The sequence below is a fragment of the Sphaeramia orbicularis genome, chromosome 5 (assembly GCF_902148855.1).
Source record: "Sphaeramia orbicularis chromosome 5, fSphaOr1.1, whole genome shotgun sequence".
Classification (NCBI taxonomy): domain Eukaryota; kingdom Metazoa; phylum Chordata; class Actinopteri; order Kurtiformes; family Apogonidae; genus Sphaeramia; species Sphaeramia orbicularis.
In genome coordinates this window covers 9,908,029-9,934,261 of record NC_043961.1, presented here as the reverse complement: position 1 = coordinate 9,934,261, position 26,233 = coordinate 9,908,029, and the positions used below count along the sequence as shown (strand labels likewise).

Below are 26,233 nucleotides of genomic sequence, written 5' to 3'. Positions count from 1 at the left end.
ATGTTTTCTCTCCAGTTCAGCAACAGTCACAGATGTAGAGATGTTTCAGTTCACTGAAACAAAGCGAACCATTTACCTGGACAAGACAGCTTTGTCTTGTCAACTCTTGTGTATACCCAAGTGTCTTTAATGTCTTCTTTTTGGACATTGAAGACTAACCTGGGTTTAATGACAGTTTTACTAAATAAAGCCCATATTTGTCCACTTTGGACCCAGTCCAGTTTTTCCTTGTAGGTGTTTCCATAGAACAGTGTTTGGTTCTGATGTGTGAGTCTAGTCCAGTCCTGTCTGTCCACATGGGTTCATTGTGGTCCAATCCTGTCTAGTTGTGTGCTGGTTCTGGCTTAAAGCAGATGTTTGACTCAGTTGGATCCAAACCTCCACGGTGTTGCCACTGTAGTGTCGGTTCATTGACTTCTGTTGCACTGACTGTCTTCAACCACAGAAGAAGGGAACGCAGAATCGGCCCAAGGAAAAGTCTGCATTTATGGACATGCACTATGGATTTATGGGACAGAGTTGGACAGCAGGAATTCACCAACCAGTTGTGGATCCAGAATTTCCCAGTGACCCGAGTACCGTTTACTGAACTGTGTGATGTTCTTGAACCTCTGGTGTCCCCAGACTTGTCCTGCCCTGGGGAATCAGTTCCTCCACTAAAGCCAGTGTCTATTGGCCTGAACAAACTAGAACTACCTGTTCTGAGTACAGGGTCATAGGGGAGACGATTGGACTGAGCAGAACCACCGGTACCACATGAACAGGACAAAACCACCAGGACCACATGAACAGGACAAAACCTCCAGGACCACATGAACAGGGACAAATCAATTACATGGGTTTACAGTACACTGGTACACTATACTTCTATATCCAAACGACTCCAAAACCACCTCAGGAGAGCGGAAATACTTTTGTGTGATCTTTGATCCCTGATCTAATGTGTTTAGTGTTGTTAACTGGGCCTGACAATGCTCCTAGTCTAATACTGAGATCCCAAATTCAGGTAAAAACACAACAGGTGACTCATAACAGACATCTTACACAGATAAGATCACATTTTTTTTACATATTAAAGGAAGTACATTCTTGAAACACCGTGTGTCAGTGCAGAATAGTTTCTGTAATGTTAACCAGAAACCTTTTTCAGTTCTGTGATGACACTTCTCACATGGATTCAGAATATGCTGAACTCCAAACTCCACAATGACACGGGACTTGTCACTTCTTAGATACGACAAAGACAGTGTTGAGGTTCCAGTTGGTGTGAGCTCTTATTGCTCCAAACCCAGTGTGCAGCTGGTTGTATGCTTGGCAGGAGGTGGAGAAGGTCTTTGAAGAAAAACAGGAAGTCATTCTGTCCTTTTGTTTCCTTTTTGCACTTGATGTCTCAAACTCTAGTGGACACCTTTTGTTGCTTTATTACCTTTCCTCCCTTGTGTGTCTCTGTGTTTGTGTGAGAGAGAGAAGTCACGTTTGCCATGCTTTAAAAAGAAAGAAGCACTGTATTATACCCCCCTTCCCCCTAAACTTTAAATCTTGAACCTTTTAATCTCTCTCTTTCTTTATCATATGGACAGTTGGGGTGCATGAGTGTTGGGTGGGTTTTTGGGAGGTGGGCCGGTAATTGCCAGTGTGCGTGCCCCAGTTTGTCTGATCTTTGTTTTGGGTGGGCCGGTGTTTATTGTTGGGTCTGCCACTCATTGTCTCAGGGAGCTCAGATTGCAGGCTTTTTATTTCAGGCTGAGCTGGAATGTCCTCCTCGCTATTTTGGACCTGACTGACTGACGCTGCTGCTGTTCTGACTTTTAGCCAAATGTCTCTGTGTCAAACGTCTCTAGTATTAGAAAAATGTAATGTCATTTCAGGATCAGGTTCACCTCGGTAATCTCCTCAGCATAAAGTCTGTAGGGGAACAGGCAGACGGAGTGGGTGGAGTCTCTGGTTGAGACCCTGGAAACAAATGCACCAGGCTTGAGTTTCAGTGAAAACATGAGGAAGCAGGATCCTTCACTGACCGTTCACTTCCTGTCATCACCTCTGACCAGATGTACAATCACTGACGCTTCATCCAGACAACAACGCCCCTGGTATTTGTCTTTAGTGGATTCTAATAGTTTGCCATCCATACACGTATGGCTTCCATAAATATCTGCATCCAGGTGGAAACGGTCAAACTGGGTTAAACGGTGTAATACGTATGCCACACCTATATGTGGCGCTGTACACAAACACAGACAGAGCCTATGGCAGGATACACTCAAACCACAGAAAAATGCACTGAGCATGTGCAGGAGGTTTCGTCTGGGGTTTTCTTCTTCTGGTCACATGGCACTATGGCGTCATGGTTTCCATACAGTGGTGTTGGTCCTATCCATACGCCAACACCAGGACAGAGCTGGGACATGTTTACGCTCTGGGACCTTTTCTCCAAAAGTACCATTTCAGGCACTGACAACGCCGGTGTCACGTGACCAAAGGACCAAACCATAGTAAACTGTAGTGGATTGACATAATGTGGTTGTGGTGTGGACAGGCTCTGAACAGTGCCAGGTGGAATACTCTGTTAGTTTTTCTTCTTCTGTGAGTTCAGCCCCATTTTCATCCACTGGTGTGAGGAGTGCCCCCTGGAGGACATGTACAATGGTGACTGGACTCACTAAGGAGGAACCATGAAAGAAGTTTACAACAGCTATATTTGGTTAATAATTTTAAAAAAAAGATATACGGCAAGAGCGCATCAATAATCCATCATAAGATTAAATATCGCAATAGTTCGCCATATGGATATTTGATCACACTCCTACAAAACTTCATGATTATGGGAGGTGTCATGTTCTTTCAGTGACTCTGCAGACCAAGCAATATTAACACTAATCAGCAGCCAGCGTCATACTTGATCTCCCTACCTCTGATTGGTTCCAGACTCAGGGTAGACCTTCTCTGGCCTGTAAACAGACTAAAGAGTAGGTGCAGTTGTCTCGTTTCCAGTAAGACCCCTTCAACTACAGTATGCTGAATGGTAATTATGAAAAATTTTTGCCCTTTGATGCTGAACTGTTGTATAGTGAAGCTTTAAGACACAATGTCAAGAACACAAATCTTACCATTTTCTACCGTAGTTCAGTATCAGTGACTGGACTGTTATGTTTGTGGAGTCAATGACATTTCATCTAATCTAATGTACTATATCAGTTGTGTTCTTTAATGTCATAACAGTATATAGAAGAGTACTTCCACACTCAGAACCGTCCAGTCAATCACAACTGACACAAGTTTGAGTCTCTAAAGCAGGGGTGTCAAACATGTGGCCTGCAGGCCAAAACTGGCCTACCAAAGGATCCAATCCAGCCTGTGGGACAAATTTACAAAGTGCAAAACTTACACTGAAGACATTAACAGTCGAGGGTGTCGAACTCATCCAACTTGTCGAATTGAGATCTCAAGTAAAATAATCGGGTACTGTAACAACCTATAAATAATGACGACTTCAAGTGTTCTTGGTTTTATGTGAAAATGTGAAATAATGTTATATTATGAAAATATTAACATTCACAAATTATCCTTTAACCATAAAATGTGAATAACATGAACAAATATGAACAACCTGAAATGTCTTAAATGAAGTGTCATTGTACCAATATTCTGCCTGTTATTAAATGTTTTGTGCATTTGTAGATCCACTGTGGTCTGTATGTTGTTAATAAGCTGAGATGTAATATTATTGGAATTTTTCTTTTTTAGTTCCAAACTCCTCCAAATTTTAACAATATTCTGCTTGTTGTAGATCCAACCTGTAATGCACATGTATAAATGCTAAGTTATAGCCTAAGTGTAATAATATTATAATTGCACTTTTTTTTCCTTAGAAATGTCAATTTTTTCAAGTTGTTCATATCTTTTTTGTGAAAGGATAGTTAGTAAATGTTTTCAGAATTTAAGGCTTTTTTTGCACTAAAACAAAGAGAAACATTTGGAGTTATCATTATTATTATGCTATTATTTTACTGGTCTCGCCCACTTGCACACAAATTGGGCTGAATGTGGTCCCTGAAAGACAATGAGTTTGACGCCCTGCGCTAAAGTGTCTTAATTCTAAATGTAACATCACATGTATTCATATGAAATTCAACAAAACAGCATGAAGTGCTGAAATATTGCACCCCTCACCTGATGTAAATGGACTTAGTAGCTCTTTTGCAAAAACTTCCTGCAGTCGTTCTTCACGAAAGCCTTGTTTTTTTTCCCCCATTATTACTGGGAGCATAAAGCATTGGAAGACATATACCAGCCCTGCAGCAGGTGTATTGACAAAACTACATACAATGTTCTATGCTGGTGGCCCATTTAGTCTGTGGTAAGTTCAAGAAAGTTTCCTCAGCATTCCCTTTTTTTGTTTTAATGGATAACTTGCAGTAAAAGCTTTGGATGATGAAACCAACTTAAATTAAGCACTGTACTTCGCATGACAAATTTGCACAATGCACTATTTTTGTTCCATAAGCATACTTTTAGGGTTTTATTATTAATGCTGTGCACTGATGAGAAACATTTTGGAGAAGTTGGAAATGATCAGAACATATTTACTAACTGTATGTGTATCTATATTATAAAAGTCAAGTGGTGTGTGTTTGTGTGTGTGTGTGTGTGTGTGTGTCCCTGTCCGTACAGAGCTGACTGCTACAGTTTGTCATACTTATGCGTTTTTGTTCAATAAACAGACTAGTGAAAACAGTAAGTTGATAGGACCAATATTTTGGGAGATATTAGTAATTTTGAATACAATAGCCTTAAGGCGAAGACACGCCAACCCGACTACCAATTGTCTCCAGTAAAGGTAGCCCAAATATCAGTCGGCTCCTGTCTCCCCGACACGGTCAAAAAAGCATGAAGAGCAACCCAAATCGACTACTGACTTCAGCGTATGTTCTGCGCTTGTGCAAGACATAAAACTGGAAATGACAGAATATCTGTGTAAACCCAGAGCTCACCGTTATCGGTCATTGTTGTCAGAGTGTTGAGGAGTCCAGAAGGGTTGGTGTTGTCGTCAGTGTTGAGTAGTCCAGAAGGGTTGGTGTTGTTGTCTGTGTTTAGTAGTGCAGAAGGGTTGGTGTTGTTGTGTTGTTGTCAGAGTGTTGAGTAGTCTAAAAAAGGTCGGTGGTGTTGTTAGTGTTTAGTAGTGCAGAAGGGTTGGTGTTGTTGTCAGTGTTCAGTAGTCCAGAAGGATTGGTGTTGTCAGTGTTCAGTAGTCCAGAAGGGTTGGTGGTGTTGTTAGTGTTGAGTAGTCCAGAAAGGTTGGTATTGTTGTCAGTGTTCAGTAGTCCAGAAGGGCTGGTGGTGTTGTCAGTGTTGAGTAGTCCAGAAGAGTTGGTGTTGTTGTCAGTGTTCAGTAGTCCAGAAGGGTGGTTGTTGTTGTTGTCAGTGTTCAGTAGTCCAGAAGGGTTGTTGTTGTTGTTGTCAGTGTTCAGTAGTCCAGGAGGGTTGGTGGTGTTGTACTTGTTGAACAGATGGTTCGTAATAAGAAGATACTGGTGTTATCAGCTCTAGGGCTTCTATTAGTTGAAGAAGAAAGATGTCGTAGGTGAAAACTAAGGAGAAAGCGCACTGTGCTAACAATGCTAACAGTGTTGACTTGATGGAATGAATGAAGTCCATAGTCAACACTGACTGTCACTCATTCAGATCCGATCTGAGTAGTGAATGGACTATTATAGAAGACAGTAATAGTGTAAAGTACGTTGGCAGAGCTGGATTCACATGGAAACTTCTCCTTCACTGATTCACTAGTCCAGGCCTGTCCCTCCACCAATCAGACGGGTCCGACTAAACCACGGGTAGTGGACGATTACACATGTTGAATCGGCCATAAAGACTGGAGACAGAATTAACGATGGCCGATCGAACCGAACACACCAAACAGACTCATGCCACTGACCTCAGCAGACTGACCGATGACGACTGACCGACGAAAATAGGGTTGGTGTATCTGCACCTTTAGAATCACGTTTCTATGACTAAAACACGTTGGCGGTGACTGCTGGACAAATGTGGTACAGCATGTACGAATACACAACAGCATAAAAACTAGCACATGTAGAACCAGTGGATCCAAACGGGTCAACACACTAGTTAATGTGATGAAAACAGTTCAGTTCAGGACCTCGTATCAATGTCAAAACCATTGGTATCAGTGTCGGCATATTGGAAAGGATTCCCACACTGTTTAGCTCTGTGTACTGCATCTCCCCTCCCCCTCCCCCCCCTCCTTTATTCCACTCAATCTGCTTTGACTCCTCCTCCACTGGCCTCCATCTGTATCATTACAATCTCAAGCTTTTCCTGCTTTGAATTCCTGCTTTCAACTTTCTGAAGTTTCTTGTACATATGTGGTCATTGTCCATACGTACTGGTTTTGTCAAACATTGAAAACACATTTGACCATTTTCTTGAAGTCTTAATGCACTTTAGGATAATGTATAGGGACTTCTTTATGTTGTTTGTGTTTAAATTATTTTGTTATTGGTAAAATTCAACTGAAATGATTAAAAACTATATGTTTTTTGGAGAGTTGACAGAAAGAAGCTGCTTTTCTCTCTTCCTGAGTGTTAAATAATTCAGCTGCAGCATTAGCTCAGTAGCAGCTCTGCGTTTAGGACTGATGTGATCAGTGGTCTGTGGTGGAGAATCTCCGTCTCACACACACACACACACACACACACACATATACACACACACACACACACGCACACACACCACATGCACACACACACACACACACACACACAGCCCAGGGGAAGAGCATGTACCAGGCTGCAAACTACCGCCTGTGTGCAGCCATGATGACTTTGAGTCGATGCATGAATAATGACAGTGAACAAGTTGAACCAGTTCTGGGGTATCATTTTAAAATCCTGACTATCGATTTAACATGTCATTAGAGAACAGCACCAAACCTTTTTTAACTTGCATCTAAGTTACACATTTTGTCTCTTTAAAAACTGTTGTCATTAATCATGAATGAAATGACATGTGACAGCAGAATTATGTTGCTAATGGTCAGAAGTTTAAAGAGCAGTTTTTGCATAAACACTAAGGACCAGACTTTTTCTGAATTTGAGTGGTGACCTCATGACTCATGTCACAGCTCGATAGAAAACTTTGGCAGAAAAAAAATGCCACGCTAGTTCAAGGAATTTTCTAGCTGTGTTACTGTAAGTGCTGTTTTGACGTCACAAAAGTGCACAGACATCAGCCACCAGCTCTATTTTTGATGAAGCATATCCAAAACCCCACTTTGCCTTCTTTAGTGCAATTATGTATGAGATGAGGTTCTTCACAGGATGTTTACCAGCATATGTCCTTTTTTTCAGTAAGTATAAACATTATTTAAAAAAAAAGAAAAAAGTAACACATATGAAACACTGACTACAGAGCTGTTTTCATAGTCGGGTGCATTTAGGTTATTTCTAAAGTTTATTTTTGCAGACATTTTCTGACCTTAATCAGTTTGGGATCACCCTCTGCTCATCAGTGAATATCTACTTGTTACCACCAACCACAGAAGGCATGAGCAGGAACCAGGATGACAGGGAACCCGCCTAATAAACAGAATATGTAAATAGGGTGGATGAGTTTCCAGGAAAGGGAAGTGATGACGCAGTGGAACGGGCGAGGGAGGACACAAACAGGATGCTATCTTCTGTGGCTTCCTGTGCACTTTTACACATCAGTTTTCCCATGAATTTTAGTGAAAACAAAACATATAAAAATCCTCATGCTATATTTATGAAAAGTGGTGAAATGTTATTTTAAAACATGTAAATGTGGAGTTTGTGACCTTTTATTTGCTCTGTCTGCTTTCAGGAGATGTTGAGATACTGAAGCTGCACTAGACCCTGAATGGAGCTTAACTGGGGCTTGTATTGGCCGAGGTGAGCATGTGGGGTATGTGGGGACACACAAACACACACACACACACATACATACACACTATGGATGTAATGGTGTGAAAATTTCATATCACAGTTATTGTGACCAAAATTATCACGGTTATTATTATCACGGTATTGTTGAAATGTGCTCAAAATGTTCAAAAAGTTTTTGTCTTACACACAGCCTGAAATAATTTAACCAAGTTGTATTTTGAAAAAAAAAAAGAAACAAACCCCCCCCCCCCAAGTAAAATAATAGGCACAATGTATTTTCTGTTGCAGAAACATTCAAATATTAACATGTAAACATCAAACATACAAATGTGCATTAAAGATGGAACCTTATGGACACTGTTTGACCATTTTCCATATGAAGTTTGTGTTGAAAGTGCAGTAATCAAACAGTTATCATGATAATTAGAATTTAAACGGTAATACCAACCGTTGGGAATTTTACTGCGGTTTATCATTATACTGGTAATCGTTACATCCCTAATACACACACACACACACACACACACACACACACACAGATGCACACGAATTCCAGCTGGACCATTCAGCCCAGGTTGAGCCTCTTTTATTTCAGACTGCTTTACCGTTGGGTCTTGTGCAGCTGCTGTGTCTGTTCTTGCCTCTTCGTGCACATCTCATCATCTCATCGTGTCCATGAGCAGATTTCATGTCAAATGCAGCTGGTTCAGGGCAGTGGCGCTCTGCCGGGCCTGTTGACACTCATCTGTGACTGAGGTGGGCTGGTACTTTCATTCTGCTGTCAGACCGGTGTCCGTTTGGGTGTCTTTCAGAAATCAGTCCAACTTTCACACCAGGGTTGTACAAAATTCAGAATTTAATTGATTTCAAAAAATGAATTTGAATTTGAATAGACTCCGCCCTACAGGATGTTGAATTGAATTGGACTAGGAATTACAGGAAGTGGAACTGAATTCAGTTCAGATAAATTCATTCTTCTCACATCTCAGTGAGAATGTGATATTTTGAACAGACTTTTTTCTTCCAAATAGAAGTACAGACACTAACATTCAGAATACAGAAACTTAATGTGGAATAATTAGAAATATCTTCACTTCAAAGTCATCAAATGAAACAGTGTTTTGGTCAATGTACTTATCATTTATTAAAGTACTTGACAGGGTAACGTTGTTGTATCTAATGGTCAACAGTTCCTCAAATGTTTTGTCACTGAGGCGTTGTCCAAAATGAACGAACACAGACGCCCTTTTACGACTGTTATCATTCTGCATATTACTGTAATTACAAAAGTCAAAAGTACAAACCAGCTCTGAGTCTCAATGAGCTTATTTCACTAGAGTCAACTCCTAAATGTTTGGACAACCATTTTGAAGACTTGGATACAGCAAGGTATTCTGGGAAATAAAGTGCTGTCCTATCATTTTGCGCAATTTGAAAGTTATGATCGTTGCCAAGGAGGTTATGTTTTTGCCGGCATTGGTTTGTTTGTCTGTCTGTCTGTCTGTCCGTGTCCAAGATAACTCAAAAAGTTATTGACGGATTTGGATGAAAATTTCAGGAAAAGTTGATACTGGCACAAGAAACAAATGATTAAATTTTGGTGGTGATTTGAGGGGGGGGGGGGGGCACTGATCTGCCTTGGCAGAGGTCTGCGCTCTCAGAGTGCTTTTCTAGTTATAATTTTAATGATCTGTTTTATAGAGTATGTTTTCAATGTTAATTTGTGGTTAAAAAAAAAATTAAAAGAAGGCCTATTGACTATAATAAAGTATTGTGTACATACAGTCCATACAATAATATCTGTATTAAATTCATGTTGTAATCATATATAATATATACTGTAAAGCCTCATTGTTAAATTTACCTAAATTATGTATCATGAATTTCATGGAATTCCAATTCTACTTCCTGCAATTTTAATTTGAAATGCAATTCCATGTCCTGTTTGTAATCTCAATTCAAATTCAAGAAAGGAATTGGAATTTAGAGATCACTGTTAATTCAGTTCTGAATTTTGTACAACCCTGTTTCAATCCTGTTTGGGTTCCAGCAGGAGCAGACTGATGGGTTTATTAAAGACAAGTGTCCCAGGTGTTCAAGTCTATTGAAAACATCAACTGTTATCTTCAGTTGTATGGAACTAAGCTTGAGGGGAAAACTGCATTTCCATTTTATTCAGAAACTTGGGTTATAAGCACCAGTGACCAGTGTTTCTCTGAAAGCCTTGCAGCAGCCCCAGCTCTGCTGTTTGTCCGCTTCAGGATGTACGGCTGACTGAGGGCTGATGTCATCTTTCTCCACTGCTGCAGAGGTGAGCTTTAGGACAGAAACCAGGAAGGAAGGAAGAGAGAGAGAAGGGAGGGCAGAGAGTCACAACCAGAGCAAGATGGGCAGATTTAGAGAGAGGGTGCTGAAAGGTGGACAGACAAGAAGCATGCCATACAGATTTATGGCACAGAGTGTGTGTCTCCGACCGGGTGTTCTCTGATCAACAGCAGTGGTGGTAGAGGGGGACTGATCTGCATGTCCTAGCCTGCTTTTACAGAGCTGCAGTTGCATAATGGCTCCCATCCGTTCTACACTTTTCCACTCTGGAATGAGATCACTGTGTTTTGAGAGTGCTGGTTTATCTGTGCACTTACACATCCACACATGCAGCCACTGAGTCAGTGATCATCTTCCAATAGAGGAGTTTAGTGTGTGCGCTTCTGGGTGGGAGTAGAAAAGAGCTTTGACCTTTAAGGTGAACGACGGTGATTTCCTTTAACGTGAACTCTGAAGGGGTCAGATACAGGGCAGTGCCAGAGCAAGAAAACAAGAGCAGGGTCCCCAGTACTGCTACACCCATGGAAGGAGGGAGGGAGGGGGGAGAAAAAGGGGGAGTTGTTCGAGGGTAGTATGGCACAAACTGCAGTCGAAACCTACAGGAAGAAAGAACAGATATAGTCCAGAATGGAAAATGCAGAAGAGGGCTACTTGGAGTTCCACAAAGCTGAGCTCTAGGAGTATTTTACTTGTCCTGTCTCACACATTTAGACAAAAAAAAAAAAAACAGATTGAATTTGTTCTTTGCCGGGACAGTAGCTCCTAGAACTTCCAGACCATGTAGAGACGTGCCTGAGCATGAACATGGACTGGAAGCGCTCTATGTGCACAGTGTGTACGTGTGTTTCTGCCGCTGCTCAGTGTGGTATCGTTGTAGCGGGCAGGCTGGCTGAACGCAGGATGACCCATCTCCCCTGAGGCTCCAAATCACTACATCATCATCAGTCGCTCCTCACAGTGGAACAGATGAGATTTCACTCTCTCCAAGCACTGAGGCTGCTGTACTAACTGGATAGTATGCCCCATAAATCTGTAGGAATCTACAATCTACTCTCCTCTGGACGTCACTTCATTTATAACCGCACTTATGAATGTCAGTCTTGAGGATTTTGTTGTTTTTGTCATAACTTCATACTAATATCTCAAGGGCTTCTGAGTGCAGGAGGCTGAAGCAAATCCACACTTATCTTTTGATTAAATTTCACCACATATATGAACCTAGAAGAGCAGACTCTGTTACCAATCATGTTGCATTCCCTGTACATGTGATGGGTATTTGTGTTTTTAGGTGCTGATATGTGCTGAAGATGAGTGGCGTTCCAGACAACTCGTTGGAGCCGTTGTGCTCCGACCGTAAGCGTAAACTGTCCACCTGTGATACGCCGGGCTTAGGGTAAGTACAGGAGCTTCTCTTAAGTGACGTCTGATGATTAATCCACCTTCTGCTGATGTGTTTGATGGACATGAGCAAGCGCACGCCTGCATCCCTATACCTCTGGTTCAACTGTGTCTGAGCCCTGTCCATATGCAGGCCATACGGCCAGGGTATGTGGAGGTGAAGTTGTCATGGAAACACGTCTAATCCCCTTGGTGCCCCGGCAGGTGTGACAAGCGTCGGAGGGAACAGGAGAGCAAGTACATCGAGGAGCTGGCTGAGCTCATCTCGGCGAACCTCTCTAACATCGACAGCTTCAACGTGAAACCTGACAAATGTGCCATCCTGAAGGAGACTGTGAGGCAGATCAGACAAATCAAAGAGCAAGGTACCTCCTCTGTACCAGCGGCACTCCCACCTGCACACTTCTGTTTATTTTCTAAAGCGGTACTGTGAGATTGAACAGGAAACAGTTAGCCTGAATCTTCTCAAGTGCCTGCTGTAGGATAGATGATGCTAGTGATGAAGTAGGATGTTTGGTTCATGGCCAGGCTGCTCCACACTCACATCCAGTTGGGCTGTTTGTATTGCTGGGGGTAAATGAACACCAGTAATTGAGCCCAATCCTTGGTGGTCATGGCTCAAGGCTGTCAGTAACAGTGTGTATCTGTTAATGCCAACCCCTGTTTCACTCTGGGAGACTAATGGTGGTAGTGACTAAGAAATCAGACCTTACAGAGGGTCGCTCCTCTCCCCAGGCCATTTTTCAATTATTTTACAGATCCAACATGATTGGATACGCAAAGGAGGATATTTTATTTCACCCGTTTTAGCTTGGTAGTGATTAGATCTGTGAGGTTAAGTGGGTAACTGAGAGAGAGAGCAATCATATTGGAATCTACCCAGAGGGTCACAGCTGGCTATTGCTGGCCCCGGCGTTGTGCAGCTAGGTTGCTATAGTTACAGGATGAGAACGATGGAGGGCCTCTTTTTTTCCTTTCTTTTTTCTCTCTGTTTTTTTGTACATACATATTTCCTCCCCCTATTTACAGATCTTTCCTCTTGGCAAACAGTTTGTTGGCTGTCTGCTTTTTATGCCAGTCACTGCTCTTTCAGATGGGTTTTCTCCTGCAGATAGTTTGGTTTAAATGGCAGTAAATCTAGTGCCGTACTATTTCTCAGCTTGCCTGGTGTCTCTTGCACACAGATTAACCTGCTATATAGAGTGGTATCTAACAAAGCCTCAGACACATGCTCATTTTAAAAATAGAAAGGCATGCCAGACATGCATCCATGAGTCATGCTGCCATCTGGTGGCCAATTGTATGGATGCATCTATTAAGGAAGCAGCTATTCAAGACAATGGAAAAAAATCACAGTCTGGATACCTTTTAAATTAAGATGACAAATATGATTAGGGCAAATGGAGTGAAATACACATCCCAGTTTTTTACTCTACATAAATGTGGGCAATTTTTTTATTCTAGTGTTTGATGTGACTGTTTTATAAAACTAATGTGGTGTCTGTGATGTCTTCAGGAAAGAGTTCTTGCACTGATGATGACGTCCAGAAGGCGGATGTTTCCTCTACTGGTCAAGGGGTCATTGACAAGGACCATCTGGGACCACTGCTCCTACAGGTCAGGATGGGGCCAAGCACATGCACTGGGGGGGTGGGGGGGACTGGCCCTTCCATATGCTGGGACAGTCATTGTTGTCATTGCTCACATGTGAAGAATCCCTTCAAAATGCACAAATTTGTAACTACAACATGTTATTTCTTCATTGTGCTCCTACTGATCTTAGGCCCTGGATGGTTTTCTGTTCGTGGTGAACCGAGAGGGCAGCATTGTGTTTGTGTCAGATAATGTGACCCAGTACCTGCAGTACAAGCAGGAGGAACTCATCAACACAAGTGTGTACAACATCATCCATGATGAGGACAGAGAAGAGTTTCATAAGAACCTACCCAAGTCCAACGGTGAGACACTGGATTAGATGAGTGGGAGGTGTCTCATACTTAAATGTGGCCGTAAATACACACATGCTGACCATCAGTGATCATCGGTTTAAATGTGCTGTTTTTTTGTCTCCATCTTTTAGCTCCAAATGGGGCACCATGGGGTGGAGAAGCACTCCGGCAGAAGAGCCACACCTTCAACTGTCGTATGCTGGTGAACTTTGTTCATGGTCAAGGTCATGGATTGTCAGAGGAAAGACCTGGGGCCCAACGCTACGAGACCATGCAGTGTTTCGCCTTAACTCAGCCAAGGGCCATGATGGAGGAGGGTGAAGGTACTAATGTCCTGTGCATTTACTTATACAAAAGTATTGGAACTACAAGGAAACACTGTGAACCTTTAAATGTCACCTGTTGACCATTTAAAACTCTGTCCTCTCTGTTCAGATTTGCAGTCGTGTATGATCTGTGTGGCAAGACGAGTGACTGCAGTGGAGAGGACAGAGAGGTTTAGCACTCGCCATGAACTGTCTGGTAAGGTGTCTGACTACAGTTATGCTCACATTATTATTCCCAACATCACAGTATTTAGATTTTGATGCAGGTCATGTAAACAGCTTCGTATGTTTTAAAGCTACAGGAGACGAAATCAGGGGATTTTGAAAATGCACCTTTTTCACAGCTCTTTCCTCTGTATAAATGAATGTCTGAATAGTTACACCTAAAAATGCCTTTTTCATGTAAAACAGAAGATCTACTTTTTGTCCAAGTGTCCATGTTAAATAAACCCATTAAATCAGTGATGTTAATGCTGACGAAACATTAATCAAATGTAATTAGAAATTAGAGCTGTTAATCGGCGGTCTGTCTGAAAAGATGTGTGTGTCCAAAGTCAATTATCCAGTCCAGAGATGTCAGTAGAATTCTTGTTTCCTCTCAGATGACTTCAATGACAATGTGCTGAAAAGTAATTGTGGAATTTTTGCTCTAATGCAGAAAAACAAATGCAGTTTAAGGGGTGTTGTTTGAACAAAAATATCTGAAACATGAAAGATAATGCAGATATGAACAGATTTCTGTGCAGACACAAATATTGCAACACCAACCTTTTCAAGAAGCTGCACATATTACACATTAGTGTTATTTTAAGTTTCATCAGCCTTTTAAACAACTTATTGGGAATATTCTAGGTGTAAGGCTTAAAGCTGAAATAATGTGTGTTTAAAACATAGTCACTGTGTTGTATTGTTTTTACACATTCTACATGCTGTTGGGCATATCAACATGTAAAGACCTTTGTCTAAAATGTGTCTAATTACTGTTTTGTGAAGCACTGATTAATGTGGACTTACCCCTTTGAAAACTCAACATTAAAATCAGAGTTTTCCAGTAATATTTTGGACTGATATAATAATACTGCTCTCTTTAACGTAGTTTGCCTTAATGCTCTGTTTAGGTTCTAATGTGGATCTTCCATTGTAGGTAAACTCATTGAAATTGAGCAACAAGCCTCTCTTCACACAACGATGCGTCCAGGCTGGGAGGACATGGTTCGGCGTTGCATGCAGATGTTCCTCCATCGCAGCGAAGGACAGCCATGGTCCTACAAACGCCACTATCAAGACGGTATGTCCTGTCTTACCTCTGACTCTGTCTTCATCTTCCTCTGATCTGATGAATACATGGTTCCTGCTCATTTTTTCTATTAAGCCTCTTTGTTTTGCTGCAGCTTTGCTCAGTGGTCATGCAGAGACACCTCTGTACCGCTTCTCCCTCTCTGATGGAACCCCAGTTACAGCCCAGACCAGGAGCGACCTCTGCAGGAACCCAAACTCCAATGAACCTCCCACTTTCCTCTCTACACACTTACTACAGAGGTACACATGCTTCTGTCAATCTGAATGAACAAGACCAAAGTTACCCAGCTGTACAAACATGATGTGAATAAGATCTGATATGTTTTCTACCGGGCATCTTTACAGAGAGCAGAACAGTTATCGTGGAAACCCGGCTGGAGGCATGAGACCTCAAAACGTTGGCGTGAACAACCAGAACCAACAGATGAACATGGGTCCAGGAGGAGGCATGGGTATGAACAGGGGCTACGGCATGAATGAACAGGGCAACATGCCACCAAGAGGAGGACCTCCATATACAGGGGGCAACCGCATGAACCAGATGAACCCTATGCATCAGATGAATCAAATTAACTCTATGCATCAGATGAACAACATGGGTCAGATGAATCAAATGAATTCCGTGCATCCGATGAACTCCATGAACCAGATGAATCAGATGAACCAGATGAGCCACCACAGCATGCATCAGCAGATGGGCCAGTTCCACGGTGGTGCTGGAGGACCTGGAGGTGGAGGCTACGGAATGGGCATGACCAGCCCTCCTCAGGCCAGTCCAGGGATGAATGGCCCTCCGCACAATGTCATGGGTTCACCCAGAGTCCGAGGAAGCCCCAAGATGGGCGCCAGCCCCTTCTCTCCTGGAGGTAAGAACCTACAATTTCCATACTGTTTGGGAACTGTCTTAGGAGCGTTAACATGCAAGTTTATTAGATGTAGATAAATAAAATAAACCTGTTCATCTGTCAAAATAATGTAAAACTTAACAATGTATGCAGCTCCATTCCTTCAGTGGTCCAATAATAGCACCACTTAAAGATTTCTACACCTCTTAATAATTTCAAATGTGGGCAAGTACCATTGAACTTTTTTCTTTTTTTTTTTTTTTTTTTTTTTAACAGAGAATCAAGCATCATGGGTCATTTGTAGAGTGTACTTAACTCTGTTGATAGTGATTGTTTAGTCTGTCGCCACTAAAGTATTTGGTTAGTCGTCTACAACCTCCAAGTGTTTTGGTGCTACTGAGGAATGAGAGTTTTTATGACAAATGCACAAGAACCATTCAGTAACCCTAATGTTCCACTGATTCTTTGCTAAAACAATGATGCAAAACACAACATTTGTGATGAACATTTATATGTCATTATGAAAAGTGGATCCTGCCTAAGCAGCTGTCGATAATAACATGTTACACTTTGTATTTTCTGATTGTGTTGATTTCCTGAAGTCATTGTTTGCCTACATGGGGGTGTGTCCTTCACAGGTTTGAACTCTCCAATGAGCTCCAATCATCCTGGTAACTCTGGAGGAGGTGGGAGCACGTTCTTCAGCAACTCTTTAAATGCCCTTCAAGCCATAAGTGAAGGAGTGGGCAACCCTATGCCCTCCCCTCTGACTTCTCCTCCCCCACACAAGCCTGACAGTTCCCCCAACATCAACTCCACCAACCAGGTGTCTGCTGGACCTTGTAAACCAGGCCTCTCATCTCACTCGGACTCCAAGAGCCCAGGTGGTGCGCTTGGTGCCGGAGGAGAGCAGCAGCACCCGCACACACCCACCAGCGAGGGCCCCCCTGAAAAACCAGACAGCCAGGCCAGCAGGGAGGGGTGTCCCACTGGGGGGGAGTCCAACCGTAATAAGTCAGTCAGTCACAAGAAGCTTCTTCAGCTCCTCACTTCTCCGACAGATGAGCTGGTGCCTTCTAATCACACACCCAGCTCTGGTCCCAGCTCCACGCCTGAGACTAAAGATGGAACGACAGGTGTGACCAGCCCATCGTCCTCCACTGGAGTGTCCTCCTCCACAGGGGGGAATCACGGTGCTGTGTCCTCCTCTATCGGTGGCAGCCATTTCTCAAGTCAATCACTACAGGAGAAACACAAGATCCTGCACAAGCTCCTACAGAACGGGAACACTCCTGATGAGGTGGCTCGAATCACAGCTGAAGCCACCGGGAAGAGCAGTCTGGATTCAGGAGGGGTGGAGTCTGGGCCCGCGGCCTCTGGGGGGGGGGTCGGGGAGCAGAAACAAAGCAGGAGCAGCACAGTCCTAAGAAGGAGAAATCCCATGCCCTCCTGCACTACCTCCTCAACAAGGATGACTCAAAAGAAGGTGGTGACATCAAGCCAAAGCTGGAGGACCTGGAGGGACGGGGTCCTCAGGGGCGGGGGTCAGCAGCTCGGACCCTCACTCCATGGACAGTAAGGTCAAGTTGGAACCATCTGACGAGGTGAGCATTGGACAGGACACTGCTGAGCACCTCCTCTGGTACCCAAGTTGTTCGGAGGAGTTTAGAATTCCTAATTCCACACCATCTCATTATTCTCATGTCTAATCATTTCAGACGGAGACCCTGGAGACTATTTTAGGTGTCCCTCGAAACAACTCAGGCTTTTACCCTGAACCAGACTCTAGAGCGGGAAAGGAAGTGGGAAACAAACAAGGGAATATGCCCGACAGTTTACATGGTAAGTCTGTCACTGTCATACAGTTCTTCAGGTGCTTCCAGTGCAACTTCAGAGTAGAGTTAGATTTAGTTCAGAGCCTTTGGCAATGTTAGAAATTAGTGCAGTAATGTTGGCTTTTATTACCAGTGACCATCAGCGACTGACTGATCAGGTGACCTTCACAGAAGTAAACACAACGGCACATTATTTACCTCAAGAACAAAAAACATTAAATGAATGATATAGTCAGATTGTTGATGTAAAGCCAAGTATGTTTTGGGTAATTTTAGCTGCTGGTCATCAATGTTGCACAGTTATCAGGGTTGGTATGGGGGCTTGAAATCCTTGAAAATGCTTGAATTTCAATGTTGTGTTTTCAAGGTCTGCACTTTCAAGTGCTTGAAAGTACTTGCAATTATAGCTGTGATGTGACTTATTATTATTTGTAATATTAATTCAAGCCAAAGGGACTTAAGCAGAGGTGATACATTTAAAAAAAGAAAACTGTCCAAAAAGAAAATTAGCAGATGTTCTCTGGTCAACTCCAGGTACATTTGATCTTAATCTTTGGCTCGGTGTGAGTATACGTGGTTTCCCTTTTTTCTAAACTATTTGCTATTATGAAACATAATTCTAGATGTTTATTGCATAACAAAATGTACAGCATTGTGCTAATAAGTGAAAAAAACTAATCCTGACTTATTGTATTTCTGTAGATATGGATTTGATCCCAACAATAAGGTGCTGGGCTGGAAAAAGTTGAAAATGACCCTTAAAAGTGCTTGAAAAGTACTTGAATTTGACCTTGAAAAATGTGTATGAACACTGAATTATGTAATAGTAGCTAGACTGACCAGGAAGGTGGTAATGAAACATGAAAGGTTGTATAAATCTGTGACAAAGGCCAATGTTCATGTCCATCCAAACACACAAACATTCATACATGTGTGATAGATTTTTAACTAGTTGACCTGTATTTATTTCCCAACTGTTCAGCACTTATCATAAAAAATAGATAACTGCTATTAGGGCCTCCATCTGAATCCTGAGATCAAAATCCCTTTAACAAGAACGAAGTCCCTTAAACAAGTATGTGAGTGGCTGTTTTTGTGTGTTTCAGATGGGGAGAGGGGCCCCATGGCTCCAGGTCAGCGTTGTGCCTATCAGAGGGCCCTGTCCATGGACGCTAAGCCCTTGGGTGGAGAAGGTGCAGTAGGAGGAGGCCTGGCTGGGAGACGGAATGTCCCCTGTCCCACACTGGTCAAACAGGAGAACATGGACCCTCCCATCCGACACGGGGCCATGCCAAATGGGTTTTCAGGAGGCATGGGTCTGTGTCCACCACGAGGCAATCTGACAAGTAACTTAAACACTCAGCACATCTGAACATTGCTTACATAGATCTGCATTTTATCAACTTATAATTCCTACAAGATGACTGTCATGTGGAAGGTTTTGACCATGTGTTTGTCAGCTCACCATCCTTTTAAAGATGTAAACCGGGTTCCCACAGGGTCTTAAAAAGTCTTAAAAATCTTGAATCTACAAATCTGCATTTAATACCTTCAACAAGTCCTTAAAATATATTAAGTTTGATCTGGTCAGTCATCAGTTCTGTTTCCATGAACTTATTGGTTGTTTTGTTTTAAATGTGTCTGTTAAATGTCCGAGCTGCAAAGACAGTAACAACTCAGTTCCACCCATTCCAGCCCAACAATTTATTCTGAAATTTGGAACTGGTTATCTCTAACTTTGAAGCCCCCATTGAGAAATGACTCGCAACAATGGGGATCAAGGTGCTGGAGGAAATAAATACATTTTCCTAAATTCTAGGAGTCACAAATAGGCATTAAATTGTGTTGTAAGTCATCTTCAAAAGTCTTAGATGTCACTTGTAGAACCCTGTAGAACCCTGTGTAAACAGAGCTCCTACTGCCAGTCTGTCTTCTTTAAACACTGTAACCTTTATATTGTTCAGGAGGAATGGGCCGCGGAATGGGGATGCCACAGCGCCCCCCTATGGCAGGACCAGGTGACTGGGGGATACCCAGGTCTGGCACAAACCCTGTGACTGGTCCAGGACATCCAGGCATGGGACGTGGTGGTCCGATGGGAGGTCCCATGATCAACCGCTCCAACAGTGTACCTGGAAATTCCAGATCTATGCTGCAGCAACAGCTGATGGATCTGGGTATGACATACACAGGAGTGCAGTGATCACACAGTGTGTCTTTGAAATAGGAAGTAATGAACAGATGATACATTTAGTTAAAGAATAAGACAAACATATGAGGTTAAGTTGATCTGACCTGATCACTCATTGTCTCAGTTTGACATTGATCCTACTCTGCTTTATGCTCTTTAGGTCCCAATGACACCAATATGGGCATGAGTCCCTTTGGTGGACACGGCCCTCCCCCGCAGTCGCCCTCTTGGCCAGACTCTGCCAGGGGAATGGACAGACCACAGGCTAACACTAACAGGTAGCTTCTTCCACTGACTTAAGCTCAGTTATTTTATTCTGACATAGATTTAATATTTGCTTCATGTCTCCTTTTCCTTTCACACTGAACTTGATCTGAAATGGTTTAACCTTCTGTTGTTATTTTGTGTGTGTGTTAGGGACCAGTTTACTCATCCTCTAGATGAGTTGCTGGGGCCGTTGGCCAACAGTGAGGGTCCAAATGATGAACGGGCTCTTCTGGACCAGCTGGACTCTCTGCTCAACACGGCTGATGTCATGGCTCTACAGGAGATTGATCGAGCACTAGGCATCCCTGAGATCGTTGGCCAGGTACCGTAGATCCCACATGATCTCCAAACGAACTGTGGAGCAAAGCAGGTGGAGTTTATAGAGACAACACACACAGCTGTTCTAAACTTAGCTTCATTTATAAGGTTTGGTTGGGTTTTTTTTTTTTTAGAATAAAATGACTTTAAAATCCTCTGTGAATTTGGTGAAAAAATGGAAATATGTTTTGAATGTTTAGAATTAAGTAAATTATAAGTAAGTATATAAAGAAGTAGTAAATAGTTGAATTCATTGTTGTATTAAATATGTCATGAAGTAGAATTAAAGATATGATTTTAACAACATAAATATTTGACCAAACTTTGTCTGACAGACCCATGGACCTGAGGGCCACCAGCCAGGCCAGGATCCAGGCCAGGGCCAGTGCCCCCCATCGGAGCCGTTCCCAGGTCCAGACTCCTCCATGGGGATGGACCAAAAGCCTGTGTATAACCAGGGCTACCCCGGACCCCCAGGACCACCGTCCATGGGCCTGCAGCCTGGGTACAGTGGAAACACCCTGCAGGGCCAGTCCCCGGGGGGCTTCAACCCCATGATGAATCAAATGAACCACGGAGGGGGAGGGGGCTTCCCTGGCATGACGGGCATGGCTGGGATGGGGAACCCTCGAGCAAACATGTTGAGACCTCGTATGATGAACGCCACCAAGCCTCTACGACTGCAGCTGCAGCAGCGACTGCAAGGACAGCAGGTGAGCGAGTTTGAAGCTGAAGAAGATCCACTGTGGAAGAAGTACAGACTGAACCAATGGAGAACAGAGAACAGCAGTGTTTGTCTCCAACAGACAAGTCCAGTAACATCATCTTATAATCCAACACCTTTATCCTGTCTCATTTCTCAGTTTATGAACCAGACCCGACAAGGCATGAAGATTGAAAACGCCCCCGGTGGAGCCCCCGCCATGCGCCCAGGCATGCAGCCTGGCATGCAGCCTGGCATGCAGCCTGGCATGCAGCCTGCAGCCATGGGCAACCAGGTATGAAATGGCCTCATGTCATCCATGTGTTCTCCTACGACTGTCAATAATGTCAGTGTTTGCAGAATTAGAGTGTGTGTGTTGGTCTGCAGCAGGGCTTCCTGAACGCCCAGATGATGGCACAGCGTAACAGGGAGATGATGACCATGCAGATGAGGAGGCAGCGCATGATGATGCTAATGCAGCAGCAGCAGCAGCAGCAGCAGGGGCAGGGGGCTGCAGGGGGCTTCAGTCCCCCCCCAAATGTCACAGCACCAGGAGGCTTGGACAGCGCAATGGGAGGCCCCCCCATGAACCAGGGGGGACAGCAGGCCTTCAACTATGCAGGCAACTATGGTGCGTTGACACATGTCTGTTAGTTTGACATCACATACGTCAACAATCATCACGACTAAAGTGTGAACACTTTGAATATTTGTTGTCTTATTGTTCCAATTGCAGGACTCAACCAGCAGGGGGATCCATCGTTCATGGCTCCAGGCAGCAGCCCACCGGGAAACATGATGCCTGGGCGCATGGGCGGTCCCCCTCAGAACAACATGATGGCAGGGATGCAGGGGAATCCCCAGGGTGGGCCCATGTACCCCCCAGTGGATATGAAGGGCTGGCCTCAGGGCGGAATGCAACGCAACAAGTACGTCCCCTTTTAGTGTTCTGTAGAAAAATACCTGCATGAGTGCTGATGTGTTAGAAGTTTGATGGATCTGTGACAAAAGGATGGATTTACTGGAGATGATTTGTCCAGTGAATTTGGTTCACATCTGCAGCATTGGTTTAATACAGTTTAAGGGTGGTTTACTGCAGGATATTGTCATTTGGATTAGATTTGGGTGAAAAGCTCTGTCCTGTGACCTAAGAAAAGTTCTGTCATAGTCAGTGTTTTATTATGAACATAAAACTGAATTCTATCATTATTCAGTTGGTTTTAGTCTGTTTAGACTGAACCTTCCAACACAGTGTACATTTTAACTTTGGGTTTGGGTATCTTTACTATTGTCAACAGCTGAGTTTCCATTACCTTCAGAAATGTGTAAAATGTAAATGACACAATATAAAACTGGTCATGGAAACACTGGAATGTCACAAAAATAGTCAAAGATCGCACAAAAGTGTTTCCGCTCTCATGAGGTGGTTTTGGAGCCATTTGGATATAGATGTATAGTGTACCAGTGTACTGTAAACCCGTGGAGTTGATTTGTTCTGTTCATGTGGTCCCGGTGGTTTTTTCCTGTTCATGTGGTCCTAGTGGTTCTGCTCAGTCCAATCGTCTCCCCTATGACCCTGGACTCAAACAGGTGGTTCTAATAAATGCAGACTTTTCCTTGGGCCGATTCTCCGTTCCCTTCTTCTGTAGTTGAAGACAGTGCAATAGTAGTAGATGAACTTGACACTACAGTGGCAACACCGTGGAGGTTTGGATCCAACTAAGTCAAACATCTGCTTTAAACCAGAACCAGTACACAACTAGACAGGATTGGACCACAATGAACTCATGTGGACAGGTGGGACTGGACTAGAATTACACATCAGAACAAAACACTGTTCAATGGAAACACCTACAAGGAGAAACTGGACTGGGTCCAAAGGGGACAAACTGGACTGGGTCCAAAGTGGACAAACTGGACTGGGTCCAAACTGGACGAACTGGACTGGGTCCAAACTGGTCAAATGTGGGTTTATTTAGGGTACGTTTACACGGCAACACTGCGCAAAGATTTCTCCTTTGCGTTATAAAATCATTCCGCGTTAAGACGAAGCCGCTATGATAACGATCTGCATTAACATGAGTCCGTGAGGACGGCTGAATACGCTGTAGTGGCCATGCCAGACCAGTAGCTGGGGATGTAGAGCTGTAGTGAAACAGTGGCGGTAAAACACGCGCCTGCGCACAAACGATTTCCGGTTTAGACAGCCTTTAAATGAGGAGAAGAAGAAGAAGAAGAAGAGGCGGACAACACTATTTACAAACAACAATGGCGAGTGGTCGTACAAAGACGCAGGACTTCTTTGTCTGGACAGACGAGCTGAGCACAGTTAGCAGCACGTATGTTGTTCTGAAACCGGCCATTGTTGTTGTGGTTGTTCCTTCTTTTTCTGCAGCTTTATTGTGTCATAGAGGCTGGCAAACCAGCTTGGAGGCGCATTACCGCCACCAACTGGCCTGGAGTGGGTTAACTGGCGGTTCTTGGCTGCGCGCGCATGCGGTGACATCATATTTTACCCCGGAATGCTCCAATTCGCGTTAACACGGAGCTGAAATGCGTAGCGTATCGATAACATTCCACCCTGGACCCTGGTATCAAAAGTTTCCGGATTCAGGCACTCTAGGCACCGTTTCCATGTTAACAGAAGGCTAATCCGCGATAAAATCTTCCCGGAGTCGACTGAATCCTACGCCGTGTAAACGGCCCCTTAAACTGCCCTTAAACCCAGCTGGTGTCTCAGGTCCTAACCTTGTCCTCTCTTGTTCCAGCTCCTATCCTCAACAGCAGTTCCCTCAGCAGGGGAACCAGGGCCAGTTTGGACCCATGATGATGAACAACAGCATGGGCGGTCCTGGTCCGGTGAGCGGTGCCGGTGGAGGACAGATGGGACAGATTCCTGGACAGATGCAAGGGCAGATGGGCATGAGTTCAATGGGAATGGGTCGAATGCCGATGGGACAGGACCAGGTACAGAACGGTTCTGTCCACTGTCACTGTTTGTTCTTCCATGTGTTTGAAGATGAAGCTGCTGAAGCGTAAACAGACGCAGATGATGGTTTGTGTCACGTTTGTGTTTATGTTCCGTCTCTGCAGAAATACTGCTGAAGACCTGACCTGTGGACGTTGGATGGGATGGGAAGCCTTTCAGTAGCACAATGTGGACCTACACACACACACACACACACACATACACACACAGCGTATCCTGCTCATCCTGGTCGAAGTGGAATAAAAGGCAGACGTCCTCAGACTGTCCCAAACATGGTGGGACTGTCTGCAGTACTCAGCTCCACAGCCAGGAGGCACTACAGGACCACGGTACAACTGTCTGTGGCTGCACTTTACCTGAAGGCTTCTGGATAGGGTGGGGTGGGGTGGAGGGGGTGATGCAATATGTCTTGATCATTACAGCCTTACTAGAGATTGAATGCCTTCACCACAGTGGGTTCCTTTGTCTTTTCTGTCCCTCCTTTACATCAGTCCCTCTGAAAGTCGTTTGGAAGCTAAAAGCACAGTTTATGCAGATCGGAGCAATAAGTCAGTAAGTGTGTTGTGTACGCTTCAGCCTGTACCTGAGCGTCATTACCCCAGTTCAGACTAACCAATGGTACTGCAGTATTACATGTTTCAAATGTCCTCTGTGAATATGAATTGTAAATATTTGACAAATCTATCAGACATGCTTTTTAAAGGCCCGTTATTGCACAAAGTATCAGACCTGGATGTATGTTTGTGTCCCGTAGGTCAAATACTGATTTGGTTCATTTTGCTTTTATTTTTTTATTTTATTTTATGTTTTTTTTATGCCTTTGCAGATATTGCAGGTGCCCCCCAGTCATTTTCTGAATGCTGTATTTGTTTCCGTAAACGTATGTATTACATGTTTAGGCACTTTTACTTGTTCTGAGGATGTGATGAGCTGAAGGTTCATGTGTCATGTGATCAGACGTCTGTTTGTTTGATTGGACGGCGCTGCAGCTGAATTCTGTTCCAACGGCCCAAACAAAAATGTGTTGTTTTTTTTCTGTTTGACGTGTTTTGTGTGAGTTTGTCTGCAGTAGCGTGAAGACGAGCGGACGGTCCGGAGCAGTCCGACAGGCCCAGTTCTGTCACAGTTCCTTCCTTCCATCGGCTCAGTCTGTCCAGTGTGTTTTCACTCACACCGTCGTCTTCTTTTGACTGTTATTCTCAACTCGCTGAATCTACCTTTTCAACACGCGCAATCCAAAGATATTTTTCCACATCTTTGTATAGTTTCTGAGGTTTCTGGTGTACATTTTTAACGATAGGTGTTCTATTATTCAGATGGGAAATGGGTACATATCATGGGTCTGTAAAGGCATATAGAGGCAGAGATGGAGCATCGTTCCACAGCAGCAACGCTATTGGTGCAGTTTGAGGAGGACATTTTAACTCCACCCACAGCAAAAAAGTTTGACAACAAGAAAAAAAAAAGAGCATGTTTTTTTTTGCTGTGAAATAAAAATACGGATGGAATGAACTCCGCTTGAAGACATATCAAAACCAATTCCATTTCTGCAGGAAACAATGTAATTTAATGTCCAGATTTGGTTACTTCAGGAAAAAAGGAAGTTGGTGGAGTTTGAAGTTCAAAAACAAAAAGAGGCTGAAGATCATGCGGTTGCTTTTGTTTTTCTGTTTGAGGGGAAAGATGAGCTGTCATTTTACAGGATGTATATTACAGATTTTTTTTCTGTTGATGTTGATATTGATGTAAATACAAATTTCTATTTAAACATTTCTGCCTTTGGTTTTCTGATTTTTAGTCTAAAGATCCGATGGACTTTTGGTATCGGTTGTTGTCCATCTGTCCGTCCATTGTCCGTCTGTC

At 43.4% G+C, this 26,233-nt stretch overlaps 1 protein-coding gene across 1 annotated transcript in view; it reads left to right on the top strand.

Moving 5' to 3' along the window:
• Positions 1-26,142, top strand: part of ncoa3 (nuclear receptor coactivator 3) — a 39,678-nt gene extending 13,536 nt beyond the window's left edge. The window contains 24 exon segments of the mRNA XM_030133855.1: positions 7,864-7,931; positions 11,539-11,643; positions 11,853-12,013; positions 13,165-13,265; positions 13,432-13,606; positions 13,729-13,920; positions 14,033-14,119; positions 15,068-15,211; positions 15,315-15,462; positions 15,568-16,088; positions 16,706-17,448; positions 17,451-17,604; positions 17,607-17,671; positions 17,786-17,909; positions 19,009-19,248; positions 19,867-20,079; positions 20,254-20,371; positions 20,511-20,682; positions 21,014-21,391; positions 21,542-21,676; positions 21,769-22,012; positions 22,118-22,310; positions 24,150-24,348; positions 24,475-26,142. Coding sequence (XP_029989715.1) covers positions 11,558-11,643; positions 11,853-12,013; positions 13,165-13,265; positions 13,432-13,606; positions 13,729-13,920; positions 14,033-14,119; positions 15,068-15,211; positions 15,315-15,462; positions 15,568-16,088; positions 16,706-17,448; positions 17,451-17,604; positions 17,607-17,671; positions 17,786-17,909; positions 19,009-19,248; positions 19,867-20,079; positions 20,254-20,371; positions 20,511-20,682; positions 21,014-21,391; positions 21,542-21,676; positions 21,769-22,012; positions 22,118-22,310; positions 24,150-24,348; positions 24,475-24,486 — 4,605 coding nt within the window. The 5' untranslated portion in view covers positions 7,864-7,931; positions 11,539-11,557 and the 3' untranslated portion in view covers positions 24,487-26,142.
• Positions 26,143-26,233: the final 91 nt, after the last annotated feature.